Source organism: Heteronotia binoei, chromosome 12, assembly GCF_032191835.1.
Source record: "Heteronotia binoei isolate CCM8104 ecotype False Entrance Well chromosome 12, APGP_CSIRO_Hbin_v1, whole genome shotgun sequence".
Lineage (NCBI taxonomy): Eukaryota > Metazoa > Chordata > Lepidosauria > Squamata > Gekkonidae > Heteronotia > Heteronotia binoei.
Genome location: NC_083234.1, coordinates 13,557,437 through 13,572,229, shown reverse-complemented (window position 1 = coordinate 13,572,229; position 14,793 = coordinate 13,557,437). Strand labels below are relative to the sequence as shown.

Here is a 14,793-nt window from a genome sequence, read left to right as displayed (position 1 = left end):
CAGAAGTCAGGGGGACAGGGGCAGGTTTTGTTGAGCCACCTCTCTGAATATCCTCCAAGTCCCCGATAGGGGTCACTCACTATAAGTCACCATGACTTCCAGGTGCGCGCGCACACACACACACACACACAAATCCCTCCCCCTGCCAAAAAAAAATCTCCAAAAGCCGGTCAGAAGCCTTGCTGGGTAGAACCCTCACTCACTTTCTAAAAACACTTGGCAGGCGCCAGGAAAGATGTTGGCAGGCCCCATGGTGCCCATGGGCACCACCCTTGGGGACCCCCTTGCCTTAGCGATTAAAAAACAAAAAGCTCTGCTCACAGCATGAGGTGAAGTTCCTCCAGCCCGTGACGGCGATCCCCTGGGTTTGGCAGGTGCTGGCGTAATTCTGCAGCCAGCTGCAGGCTGTCTGCACTGCCCCGCCATCGATGCAGGTGTCGAACAAGCAGTTCTTGTAGAAGAAGCTGGGGTTGACCTTACTGTGGCACCGGGAGAAGACGCCGCTCTTGCTGGGGATCAAGCTGCACAGCTGCTGGGGCTTCCAGAAGCCCTCCACCTTGCCACAGGCTGGACACCGGTCGCCGCAGCCCGCCTGGCAGAAGGGATCTCGTTTGGCCCAGCTGTGGCCAAATTCATGAATGCTGGAGACAAGGAGTCCGGTGGCCGTCTGGAGGTCATCGTTGGGGTTGCTGTTGTACTTCCCACATAGGCCGTACGTGCCGTTCTGGAGGCTCCGTGGGATGGTGACGGAAAGGAAAGTCTTCCAGTCATATACCACCTTCAGGCCGAAGTCGGTCTCCACAACGATGTGGAAACCGAAGGTGAAGATGTTCACTTTCCCTTGACCCAACTTCAGCGGCAGGTAAAGGCGCTCATTGTTAATCTGCGAAGGGATTAAAGGAAAGTCATTAAAGAGGGCTGCCAGTAGGGTTGCTGACTTCCAGACAACCAATACAAAAGCAGAAGAACGTAAGAGAAGCCATGTTGGATTAAACCAATGGCCCAACCAGTCCAAAGCTGTGTCACACAGTGGTAAAAAAAACCAGGCGCCATCAGGAGGTCCATCAGTGGGGCCAGTGGAAGCCCTACCGCTGTCCCCCGCCCTCCCCCAAGCATCAAGAATACAAAACATCACCAGACAGAGAGTTCCATCAATATGCTGTGGTTAATAGCCACTGATGGACCTCTGCTCCATATAAGATCAGCTCTCCTGAAGAGAGCTGGCAGCAGAGGTTGTGTCTGTAACATAATTACTGTGGCTCTGAAAAACACTGAGAAAAGAGGCTGACGAAGTGCGAAACGGGCGAAACCGTGAGGACTCCTTTCTATACGGTCCCTCCTTTTTCCTCTCTATTGCAATGTCGCAGCGGAACGTTTAAGGACTCCACCCTAAAACACTTACTTATGGACTTGGTTAAGGCTGGTTCCTATGTAGGAACGTTTTAGTGTATAATTTGGGGGAGTAGAAATACCTTATTGTTCCTTTGTTCTTCATTTTTTCTTACATTTGCACTAAATCAATAGCATGTACACACAATGAGAGTGTGAATATTTATTGTTGACCAGTGATTTTATTATTCTCCTGAAGAAAATGGCTGATTGGGAGGGTTGACGGTATGGCATTATACCCTGCTGAAGTCCTTCCCCTCCTCAAGCCCTGTCCTCCCCAGGCTCCAAACCCTACCCCCCCCAAAAAAAACCCTCCACGTATTTCCTAACCCAGAGGCTGGCAAGTCTAGTCACAAGTCCTGAAAGACACGCCCAGCGAGAGTAGCCAAGGTTATGCAATGGCTTTCAGCAAGTCATCAATGTTCAGTCTAAAAATTATTCACCAGGCATGGCTTATGCTCTGCTCTGAGCTCCTCGGGGAAAGGATAAGGTACATATGCAGTGGAATAAAAATGAAATATGACACTTACCGAGGATGAGACAACCCCAATTTACGATAGTAAACCACGCAGTCCATAATTCTGACTCCAGGTGAAGTTGGCTTAAGCCCATGGAACTAAATATAGAGCGCATCCATTTTCAGTGTCTGTCTTAAGTTCTCCCGCCCATCTGACCCAATGGGGAAGTTACAGTGCACCGGTTTTCAGGCTGACAACCTCTAATGACTCTTGACTTCCCAGCTCCAGTAGACCATATCTCCACGTACAGAGGGGTAGTCAAAGAGCAGCCAACCGATAAAGGACTGGGTATGGCTTGAATCCGTGATTGGAGGGCTGTGACTCTGTGGCAGAGCTACTGCCTAGCCTGCAGAAGGGCCCAGGTTCAATCCTCGGCATCTCCTGTTAGAAGGATCGGGCAGGAGGGAAGATGGGAAAGATCTCCATCTGAAGACCCTGGAGAGCCATGAAGTGCATCTGCAGCTCAGTGGCAGAGCATCTGCTTGGCATGCAGAAGAGTCCGGATTCAAACCCCGGCATCTCCAGTTAAAAGGACAAGGCAGGAGGGAGGATGGGAAAGACCTCCATCTGAGACCCTGGAGCTGTAGCTCAGTGGCAGAACATCTGCTTGGCATGCAGAAGGGCCCAGGTTCAATCCCTGGCATCTCCTGTTAAAAGGATCGGGCAGGAGGTGATGGGAAAGACCTCTCCCTGAGACCCTGGAGAGACCCTGCCGGTCTGAGTCGACTGACCTTGAGGGAGCAGTGGCTTGAATCAGTATCAGACAGCTTCATGTGACTTCTAGAGGCACAGTTAAGTACCATGACCAGCCTATCATTAAGGCAGGGTGAAGTGTAACTCAGGGGAGTGCAATGCAAGTTAAACCTTGCGGAGGTGAATGGATGCGTGCCAAAATATTCGGGGCTGCCTCCGGAGCTGCAAGATAGATCCAGGTGTCCGAAGAAGGGAGTGTGCGCATGACAGCTCACACCTTGGATAAATTTTTGTTGGTCTTAAAGGTGTCACTGGACTCAAAATCTGTTTTTCTGGAACCGCAACGAATTGGCCAGTTTCGCTCTGACTTTGACTAAAGTGAAAATTCACTTTCAAATTATAGCTGCTTTGCTGTTAGGCTCTAAAGCCCTGTGCGTATATGCAATGATCTGGGAGTTGAGGTGTGACTGTCCAAATGATTACTTGTGTGAGGTTCACCTGTTGGTGTTTTTCACTTCCTTCTTGTAGCAGGAACTTCACCTGTTAAACATTGCTTTTGTACCAGTCAAGCCTGAACTCTGCCTAGAAGCTAAAATGACTCAACTGAGGCTATCCTAAGAAGATGATATTGGATTTGTATCCTGCCCTCCACTCCGAAGAGTCTCAGAGCGGCTCACAATCTCCTTTACCTTCCTCCCCCACAACAGACACCCTGTGAGGTAGATGAAGATATTGGATTTATATCCCGCCCTCCACTCCGAAGAGTCTCAGAGCGGCTCACAATCTCCTTTACCTTCCTCCCCCACAACAGACACCCTGTGAGGTAGATGAAGATATTGGGTTTATATCCCGCCCTCCACTCCGAAGAGTCTCAGAGCGGCTCACAATCTCCTTTCCCTTCCTCCCCCACAACAGACACCCTGTGAGGTGGGTGGGGCTGGAGAGGGCTCTCACAGCAGCTGCCCTTTCAAGGACAACCTCTGCCAGAGCTATGGCTGCCCCAAGGCCATTCCAGCAGGTGCAAGTGGAGGAGTGGGGAATCAAACCTGGTTCTCCCAGAGAAGAGTCCGCACACTTAACCACTACACCAAACTGGCTCTCCTACTTTGGCCCAGGGCTTCTTTTGTAGCAGGAACTCCTTTGCATATTAGGCCACATACCCCTGATGTAGCCAATCCTCCTGGAGCTTACAGGGCTCTTCTTACAGGGCCTGCTGTAAGCTCTTGGAGGATTGGCTGCATCAGAGGGGTTCGGTCTAATATGCAAAGGAGTTCCTGCTACAAAAAGGCTTGCTTTTATTTACATTATGAGAAGACGAGAAATGACTTGAGCCCTAGAAAAAGCTGAAGGCGGCAGGAAAAGAGGAAGACCTAACGTGAGATGGATGGTCTGCCTCAGGGAAGCCACAAGGACCCTCCATTTGCTAGACCTGAGCAAGGCCGTTAAGGATAGGACATTTGGGAGGGTGTTAATGCCCAGGGTTCCCATAGGTCAGAAGCAATCTGACGGCACATCCCACACACAGGGAACAAGTTATTCTTTCCCCCCTGTCAGTCTCTTCCTACCACTGAGCATCTTCCATTTCTGTAACTCAAATTTTTAGCACCTTTTTCAAATATATAACTTAAAAAAACTCAGAACTATATCTTCCATTTGGTGAACTCTGCAAGGGCTCTGACTTGGATGGCTAGTCCCACCTCATCAGGTCTCAGAGAAGCCAAGCAGGGTAAGCCTTGGATGGGAGACCAGCGAGGAAGCTCAGGGTGGCTACGCAGAGGCAAGCAACGGCAAACCACCTCTGAACACCTCTTGCCTTGAGAACGTCTGCGGCAGGTGTGTCAAACATGCGGTCTGGAGGCATAATCAGGCCCCCGGAGGGCTCCTATCAGGCCCCCGAGCAACTGGCTGTCATCTGCTTCCTTCTCCCTCTCTCTTGCTTCCTTCTGCATCACAGCTTGCTTTGCCAGGCTTGCTCAGCTGCACTGAAGCTACAGAGCAAAGTCTCTATTTTCTCCATTGGCTGAGGCTCCTCCCTTGGGGAAGAAGGGAGGGAGGGATAGCTTGCTTTGCCAAGGTCCTCCAATCGCACAGCAGAGCTACTGAGCCAAGCCTCTCTTCCATCTATTGGCTGAGGCTTTTACCCCTTCCTGGTTCTCTGGGAAGGAAGGAAAGAGCCAGAGGGTGATTTCCCACACAGCTTACCGAGGAGCCAAGTCCCTCCTCACCGCGCAGCATCTGCTCGGATTTCCCACCAACTGCTCCGCAGATTCAGGAAGTGCTGGACCTTTTGCGTCTCAAATGGAAATCGCTAAAACCCTAGTTTACGTTAGCAACGCAAAAGGTCCGGCACTTCCTGAATCCGCGGAGCAGTTGGTGGGAAATCCGAGCAGACGCTGCGGGGTGAGGAGGGACTTGGCTCCTCAGTAAGCTGTGTGGGAAATCGCCCAGAGTTTCCTTTGCCCAGTTCCCCGGATCCCATGGGAGAAATACAAAGAAAGCGCCTTTAAGACCAATGAGTGCTAATGTTTTAAGCATGTTTTGTTTTATTTTATTTTTTTAAATCTTTAACTGTGTTTGTCTGTGTCCTTTACAAAGTTTATATCTCTGCTACCTAATCTTAAATAGATACACACATGGCCCAGCCTGACATGATCTGGCCCCATAAGAAGAAGAAGATGACTGCAGATTTATACCCCACCCATCTCTCTGAATCAGAGACTCAGAGCGGCTTACAATCTCCTATATCTTCTCCCCCCACAACAGACACCCCATGAGGTGGGTGGGGCTGAGAGAGCTCTGACAGAAGCTGCCCTTTCAAGGACAGCTCTGCAAGAGCTATGGCTGACCCAAGGCCATGCCAGCAGGTGCAAGTGGAGGAGTGGGGAATCAAACCCGGTTCTCCCAGGTAAGAGTCCGTGCACTTCACCACTACACCAAATTACACTGAACAAGATCTCATTTATGTCAGATCAGGCCCTCTTGTGTTCGACACCCCTGCCCTACGGGGTTCTGCAACTGGACAGCCCTCTCCACCACCACCGCAGGCACCGAGCAGCCCCAGCAGCAGCCGACTTACCAGGACGGTATGTTTGTAGGCCCTGTGGATGACGATGTTGTAACTGAAGACATCCACCTCCACCTGTTTCACCCACAAGGCCAATGAAGGATCCCGGTCCTCATTCTTGGCGGTGACGGTAAAATCAGGGATCGTCTCTGGCCTCTCCGACCGATGCCGGGAGACAGTCGTGCAAAGGACCAGGGGGCAGCTGCTCTGAAAATCGAAGGCGAAACCATCGAAGGTCAAGTAATGGCCGTAGCCGGAGACGATGCAGGAGGCGTCGGTGCGGACCTGGCAGTAGTAGAGGCCGCTCTCTTCCAGGCAGTACTCGTCGTCCTTGCAGGGGATGTTCTCGCAGTGCACGCTGTTGTCAGAGCCATTGCAGTAGCAGAAGTACTGGCAGTCGATGTCCATCCAGAAGGACTGGTTGGTGGACAGCTGGTGCCCCTCGAAGACGCAGCCGCATTCGCTCCTCGGGATGCAGTGGGCGCCTCGGAGGGCAAAGCCCTCGTCGCACTGGCAGCCCTCCATGCAGCTCTCCAGGCACACGGGCCCTGCCCCCAGGCTCTCGCAGGTCTCCGTGCAGGTCATGCACTCCTCAAAGTGGCTGTTCTCGGGGCACGTGAGAGCTGAAGCAAAAGGGAGAGGGGAAGAAAAGCTTCTGGTTGAGTACTCAGTCGGATTCATTGGTTTTGACAGGGGTGGAATTCTAGCAGGAGCTCCTTTGCATATTAGCCCACGCCCTCCTGACGTAGCCAATATTCTAAGAGCTTACAACAAAAAAAAGCCTTGTAAGCTCTTGGAGGATTGGCTACGTCAGGGGTGTGTGGCCTAAAATGCAAAGGAACTCCTGCTAGAATTCCACCCCTGGGTTTTGACCTTTAAGGCCTCAAGCGGTCTGGGACCAATTTATCGGGACCGTCTCCTCCGTTATGTCCCTGGCAGAGCACTTCGCTCTGTCGGTAGCAATTTGCTGGTGTTCTCCGGCCCTAAAGAGGTCCAGCTGTCCTCAACAAGGGCCAGAGCTTTCTCAGTTCCGGCTCCGACCTGGTGGAACTCTATGTCAGAGGACATCTGGGTCCTGTAGGATCTTATGCCATTCTGCAGGGCCTGTAAGGCAGAGATTCTCCACCAGGCTTTTAGACTGAGGCACCTTTCCTTCCCCCTCCCCCGCACAGAGTTTATTGCTCCCTCCCCCCCATGCTCCAGTAATCTGGATGAAAAACAAAATCGCTAGGACGCAGGGTCATCCTAGACTGTCTGGCACCCTAAGCAAGGCTAATTTCTGGCACCACCACCCCACACTGATAATGTCACCAATCACTCGGGGGAGCCCAATTTGGCACCCCCAGAAGGCCAGCGCCCTAGGCAATGGCCTAGTTTGCCTAACGGCAGTGCTGTCTAAGAGCGGCTCACAATCTCCTTTATCTTCCTCCCCCACAACAGACACCCTGTGAGGTGGGTGGGGCTGAGAGAGCTCTCCCAGAACCTGCCCTTTCAAAGACAACTCCTACGAGAGCTATGGCTAACCCGAGGCCATCCCAGCAGCTGCAAGTGGAGGAGTGGGGAATCAAACTCGGTTCTCCCAGATAAGAGAGCTATGGCTGACCCAAGGCCATTCCAGCAGCTGTAGGCGGAGGAGTGGGGAATCAAACCCAGTTCTCCCAGATAAGAGAGCTATGGCTGACCCAAGGCCATTCCAGCAGCTGTAGGTGGAGGAGTGGGGAATCAAACCCGGTTCTCCCAGATAAGAGAGCTATGGCTGACCCAAGGCCATTCCAGCAGCTGCAAGTGGAGGAGTGGGGAATCAAACCTGGTTCTCCCAGATAAGAGAGCTATGGCTGTCCCGAGGCCATTCCAGCAGCTGCAGGTGGAGGAGTGGGGAATCAAACCCAGTTCTCCCAGATAAGAGAGCTATGGCTGTCCCAAGGTCATTCCAGCAGGTGCAGGTGGAGGAGTGGGGAATCAAACCCGGTTCTCCCAGATAAGAGAGCTCTGGCTGACCCAAGGTCATTCCAGCAAGTGCAGGTGGAGGAGTGGGGAATCAAACCCGGTTTTCCCAGATAAGAGTCCGTGCGCTTAAACCACTACACCAAACTGGCTCTTGCCTTGAAAATGATATGGAGTTGCCACAAACAATCTTAAAATGATATGGAGTTTGCCTCCCCCCGGCAAAAAAAAAAGAAAACCCAGGAAGGTCCAGCTGTGCAGAGCCCCTTTCCAAGCCATGTGCAAATCCCCCTTGGTGGAATGGGAGGGGGGATTCTCTCTTTTTACTAGGAAAAAGAACTCCACATTCCAAGTTCAAAGAAGTCCAATAAAACGGCCATTTAATTTAACTCTAATTGCTCCAATTAGTTTACGAGCTCTCCACCTCCCGATTCTACCTAAATCGGATTGGGAGACAATCTCCAGGCGCTTGGCGTATTCCCCCCCCCCTCCTGATTTATCACCTTTGGCTGGAGAGAAAAACCACCCGGCTCAAAGCACTTCTGCAACCCGGGAGTTTCGACAGTTGCTTTTCCAGCAGCAGCAGAAGGAATACACTCAGCGGCAAAGAAAGCCAAACACTCCACTCCCGCCTCCCTCCCCCACCAATGTCTCTCTCTCGTGCAGATTAGTCTCTGGTGTTACGCCACTTCAGAATCCACACTGCAATTTAGGAACACTCCTAATGCATCCGAAGCAGACTCCTGAGGTCTCTTGAAATACATTCTATAAAATTACTTAACCGGGAAAATTGGCGGGGAGAAGCAAATGGGTGGGGAGGAGGACAACAATCCTATACCATTATGTTTATATTTATTTCTATTAGCCATCATTATTGCAGACGGGATTTGAGTGGAGGGAGGGTCTGTGTTTTGCAGAGATCTGTGTGTCTGGGTGCGGTGGTAATAAATGAGCTTTCCAGGGCCAGCGTCAGCATACCTAGAAGAGGAGCAGCTTCCAGGGCCCAGGGATTCTGGGGGGGGGGGGGGTGGGCCTGCTGCCACTGCCCACCCTCCCAACACTTCCCCTACCACCTGTCCATGGGGCTCTCCCTGCCCATTCTCTTGCAAGAGTCAGAATACTTTCCCTACGAAGAAAGGTTAAAGCCGGGCCTCAAATTCAGCAGGAGCTCACAAGAGAGCAGCTCCTGAACCTTTCTGAGGGTTCCTCCTCTTCCTCCCCACCTACCTTGTCCACTGAATAGTAGGTGCAGCTGCATATCAATCCCTGGATTAGGAGAGCGGGCAGGCAGCCATCCATCAGAGGCTTAGCCACGCCCCCAGCAGCCCTCATTAACCCCTGGAGAAGCCCACACCACCCTTTCTCCACTTCTTATGTGATTTTGGGTGGTGGGTAGCTTGCTGGCCTTTTGACTGGGGGAGTGGGCAGACAAGGAGAGTCCCAGGCAAGCGATGCCTGCTTGGGCTGGCTGGATCTCTAGCCAGCCCAAGCAGGCCTCGCTCGCCCGGGGCTCTCCTTTCTTTCATCGGGTTGCTTTTGGCTGGGAGGGGCAGCATATGCTAATGAGTTATGCTAATGAGCTCCACCACCTATTTTTCTACAAAACGACCTCTGGTTAAAAGCACTTTGGGCCTTTTAGCTTGGAGGAGTGATGTCTGAGGGGTGACATGATAGAGGTTCACAAGGTTATGCATGGGATGGAGAAGGTAGAGAAGGAAGTACTTTTCTCCCTTTCTCATAAAACAAGAACTCGTGGGCACTCGATGAAATTGCTGAGCAGTCGGGTTAGAATGGATAAAAGGAAGTCCTTCTTCACCCAAAAGGTGATTCACACATGGGATTCACTGCCACAGGAGGTGCTGGCAGCTACAAGCATAGACAGCTTCAAGGGAGGGTTGGATAAGCATATGGAGCAGAGGTCCATCAGTGGCTATTAGCCACAACGTATTGACAGAAATCTCTGTCTGGGGCAGTGATGCTCTGTATTCTTGGTGCTTGGGGGGCAACAGTGGGAGGGATTCTAGTATCCTGGCCCCACTGATGGACCTCCTGATAGTGCCTGGGTTTTTTGGCCACTGTGTGACACAGAGTGTTGGCCTGGATGGGCCATTGACCTGATCCAACATGGCTTCTCTTATGTTCTTATGTGACACAGAGTTTTGGACTGGATGGGCCATTGGCCTGATCCAACATGCCTTCTCTTACGCTCTTGTGTTCTAGTGCTGTTGGGGAATTGGCATACCTCTGGGACATACCTCTGAGCGTAAGCAATGAGCAAGCTTCTGAGGGGGGGAAGGAGGTACAGTCAGGTAGGGGGGGCACACAGGTGGTTGGGTGGAAAGGGAGCATGAGGGTGAGCTGGTGGTAGGCAGAAAGGGACCCAGACACTGTCTGCCCGGGGACCTCAAAATCTCGAACTGGCAGTATGTATGTGTAAAGTGTGGTCAAGTCACAGCTGACTTATGACAGCCCCAGTAAGGGGCTTTCAGGGCAGGTGAGGAGCAGAGGTGGTTTGCCATTGCCTTCCTCTGCAGAGTCTTCCTTGGTGGTCTTCCATCCAAGTGCCAAACCCGTTTAGCTTTTAAGATTTGACAAAATCAGGCTATACCATTCTACCTCCCCTCCCAGAACGAGCACTATACAAGGCATAAAAACTAATGCACGCGATGGGAATTTTTAGGCACTCTCCTTCCCACGTCAGTTGGTTTCCCCAAGTATCCCAAGGTAGAAAGGTACAGCTAGGAAGAAGATGTGGACCAAGAGACCCAGGAGGCCGGGCTCAGCTCTAATGGCTCTGCTTTAAACAAAAGACCAGGTAGGTCAGACTTACGGCAAAAGTTGAAGCTCCTCCACTGGCCGATCTCCACTTCAGCATTCTTACAGGCACTGGCATAGCGAGCCACCGAGTCGCAGAGTTCCGACTGGTTCCCACCACTCTGACACAAGCGGAAGAGGCAGGTTCGGTAATAGGCAGACGCGTTCACCACCGAGTGGCAATCCAGGAAGGAGCTGTTGGTGGGGTCGTTGATGATGCCGCACTTCGAGCGGCTCCGGTAGTCTTTCAGCAACTCGGAATCGTTGTTGCAGGCCTTGAGGAGGTCACCGCATTCCCCGTTGCAGATCTCGTCGAAGGTTGTCCAGCTGTCCAGGAAAACCACCAGGTTGTCCGTGCATTTCCCATTGGGCAGGCAAAACTCATCACTGACGTTCCCGTTGAAAAAGCCGCAAAGACCCCCGGTGCAGTTGAAGTAGACAGTCGAGAGACGGATCTCCACGATCCCAGAGTCTAAGTACTGGATATTCACCAGTCCTTCCGATTCAACCACTGTTCCATTTTTGCTCCGGTAAATTTCCAGTTGGCCAGAAGGGTGAAAATATGGCAGTTCTGTTTTGTATCCGTTGACCTACCAACGAAAAAAGAGTGAGTGGAAAGAGGACTTGAGAAGAAGAGCCCTGCAAGCCCGTTATATTTCTTTCCTCTCGCTTTGGCTTACAAAGGATAAACAGAGCTGGGCAGACAGAGGGCAGGCAAGGAAACAATGAAGATGCGGCGCATGAGATGTATTTTGCAGATATGTAAAAATCTGATGATGCAAAAAACAGCCAAAAGCACTTGGGATTGTTTGCCATAATAGCTTTGTCAAGTGGAGAAGAATCAAACTTCTTTGTAATCGAAGGACTTTTTCGCTCGTTGTGCGGTGACTTTTCATACATTATGCATCTCCAAGGAGCACAAGGCTACCGCTATTCCCAGATTCCTAATAAGCATACTGTGTATGTAAAGTATACGATTAATCATATTAAGTGTTTTGCAAAAGCGTGAGAGCATCCCTATTGGATTAGACCAAAGATTCATCTAAGTTCACCAACTGTTTTTTTTTTTTTGCTTAGGGCCAAAACAGAAAATATGCCAACATGGACAGACTGCATGACTGGATTCTAGAGTTGCCAAGTCTAACTCAGAACATATCTGGGGATTTTGGGGGCAGAGGCAGGAGACTTTCCCTTTCCCTAAAATAAGTAAAAATACAGGAGTGCAGTTCCCCTAAATACAGTCTTCATTTCCTCATCCCCAGCAGCTGCATGCTCCCCCCCCCCCCACACACATATAGAGAAGCCAAAATAAACACTTTGCAATCTGTGTCTTGTTCAAGATAAACAGTTTGTGATCTTACTGGAGCAATTTACTCACAGGGTTTGCTGTACATTCAACCAAGTTCTTCAGACTAACAGGGAAACCACAGGTTCAAGTTTACTCTTTACTCTCTAATTTACTGCGCGAATGACTTCTGAAAGGAATGTAAAGCAAACCTTCCATTTGTTGGGCTGGTTTCCCCTTCCTTGCTTGCAGTTCATTGGGAGCAGCCGTGTTGTTCTGCTGGCTTGCCCCACCCCCATTCAGCCTGGCTCCTACAGATTTAAAGGCACACACACCTTCCAAAAAGCAAGCAGCGGTCAAGTAAGTCTCATCTCAAAGAAACCACAAGTCTCCTCAGCACTAAACTTCCGACACATCCTGTAAACTTACGAAAGTTGCAGCTGCTCTACAGCAACTTTTAGTACATCCAGCCTGAGCAGACAGTACTGACTTTGATGGGCTAATGGTCAGATTCAGTACAGGGTAGCTTCATGTGTCTGCTGTCTACAGAGTTTTGTTTTTAAACCTAAAGATGGTCTCTCAAGTAGATTCAAGAACTGAAAGGGCATGCTAAAGAGACGACTGTCAGTTGCATTAGCCTGCAGGCATCCAGTGCACACATACATTTACTGGAAAGAACAACTAGACTGTGGAGATGTATGAGATGCAGCACAGAGAGAATCTAATTATTAAGAGCTTTTGCAGGCAGTTTTCACAGTAAAACATTCTTACAAGCATTAGGTCGGCTGGAAAGTACACCCGACGGTCTTAAAATCTCTTGTCTCCCTTCTGCTTCCTGTCGTAGGTTATTAATGTTCACACGCTAAAATAAAGAGCATGAGACAGGCGCAAAAAGGTGTAGTTAGTTCCAAAAAAGCCTCTTGTAAAATAAGTTAATGGGTTAGTGCAGACCTGATGTGAAGCACCTCTGATTCCAGCCACCAGGTGGCAGTGATGCCTTTTGCACATAACGCAACTCTCCAGGCAAAGTTTCAGGTCCAGAGACCCAGAAGAGGATTTCCTCCAAAAGCAGGGATCCCCAACTCCCGGTCTGTGGACTGGTACCAGTCCATGGCCTGTTAGCAACCGGGCCGTGAGTTGTATAATTATTTCATTATATAGTACAATGTAATAATAATAAGAAGACGACATTGGATTTACATCCTGCCCTCCACTCCGAATTCCAGAGTCTCAGAGCAGCTCACAATCTCCTTTCCCTTCCTCTCCCACAACAAAACACCCTGTGAGGCAGGTGGAGCTGAGAGAGCTCTCCCAGCAGCTGCCCTTCCAAGGACAACCTCTGCCAGAGCTATGGCTGACCCAAGGCCATTCCAGCAGCTGCAAGTGGAGGAGTGCGGAATCAAACCCGGTTCTCCCAGATGATTCCGCACACTTCACCACCACACCAAACTAACAGAAATTGAAGTGCACAATTGTATCATCCTGAAACCATCCCCCACCCCCAGTCCGTGGAAAAAATTGTCCTCCACAAAACCAGTCCCTGGTGCCAAAAAGGTTGAGGACCACTGTTCTAAAGGACTGGCAGGTGGCTTTGTAGAGGCACTGCAGCATCTTCCCCCCTCCCATCCTCCACAGAGTTTCTACAGGCTTTTGTGGTACTTCAGAAGCCTGTGGATCTTGTTTGAATGGAAATGACAGCAGGAAGAGAGAGAGAGAGAGAAAGAGAGAGATGCATCCTAGGGTTGCCAGCTCTGGGTTACAGAGATTTTTTTTTTGGGGGGGGGGGTGTATGCCTGTGGAGGGCAAGGTTCAGGGACGGGTGGGACCTCAGGAGGATACGGTTCCACGGAGCCCACCTTCTAAAGCAGCCATTTTCTCTAGGGGAACTGACCTCTCTTGTCTGGAGATTAGTGGCAGCTCTCCAGACCCCACCTGGAGGCTGTGCACCCCCCCCCCCAAAAGAATGCATTTAAAAGGGGTGCTGTCCCTTTAAATGTGATGGCCAGAACTCCCTTTGGAGTTCAATGATGCTTGTCTCAACCTTGCTTCTGGCTCCACCCCTAAAGTCTCCTGGCTCCATCTCAAAGTCTCCTGGCTCCGCCCCCCAAGTCCCCAGATATTTCTTGAATTGGAAGATGGCAAGGAGGTAACCCGAAGGTTCCGGGACAACCAGCCTCAATAGCACTCAAAAATACTGGAGTATATTACACACTTCTTGATCAAAATGTTCAGATTAATATTATGTAAATAAATTTCAAAAATAACATTTAAAGTGCATAAGGATGACAAACGATAGGTTAAAAACCTGTTTTACGTAGAGGATAACAATAGAAATTCCAAGTGTCTTTAAAGTGCGTCTTCACAAAGTCCAGTCCAGTCCTTCAGACATGCAGCAAGCACAAGATCTTGATGCGCAGCTATGCACACATAATTCTGCAGTGCGACGAGGCAGTACTAAATTTTTCCTCTTTCACATGAGCTTTATCTAGCTTTGCATTTGAACACTCAAAGCATGGCAAGAACGCTTCAAAGTCCACCTTCCAAAGCAGCCATTTCTCTAGGGCAGGGATGGCCAAACTTGCTTAAAGTAAGAGCCACATAGAATAAATGTCAGATGTTTGAGAGCCACAAGACATGAACGTCAGATGCTTGAGAGCAGGAGGGAGGGAGGGAGGGAGGGAGGGAAGGAAGGAAGGAAGGAAGGAAGGAAGGAAGGAAGGAAGGAAGGAAGGAAGGAAGGAAGGAAGGAAGGAAGGAAGGAAGGAAGGAAGGAAATCAAATAGATGGGGAGGGAGAGAGGTGGAAAGAAAGCAACTTTAACTTTGAAATGCATTCTCCAAGCTGCTGGTTGGCTTGGCTTGGAGAAATGATATAAAGAGACAAATGCCTTCTCCAAGCCAACCAATGGGGCGGTGGGGGCTTCAAGAGCCACACAATATGTGTGAAAGAGCCACATGTGGCTCCTGAGCCACAGTTTGGCCACTCCTGCTCTAGGGGAACTGACCTGTCTTGTCTGGAGATTAGTGGCAACCCTAGCTCCCTCCCCAGGGCATGATGCATCCCCTATGCCCTCTTTGCATCTTTCA

The 14,793-nt window shown here is 50.4% G+C and overlaps 1 protein-coding gene across 1 annotated transcript in view; it reads right to left on the bottom strand.

The window, feature by feature from the left end:
- The window catches only part of TECTA (tectorin alpha), a 232,242-nt gene that overhangs the window by 41,388 nt on the left and 176,061 nt on the right, over window positions 1-14,793 (bottom strand). Inside the window, 3 exon segments of the mRNA XM_060251812.1 lie at window positions 322-883; window positions 5,677-6,287; window positions 10,439-11,012. Of these exon segments, the coding sequence (XP_060107795.1) occupies window positions 322-883; window positions 5,677-6,287; window positions 10,439-11,012 (1,747 nt within the window).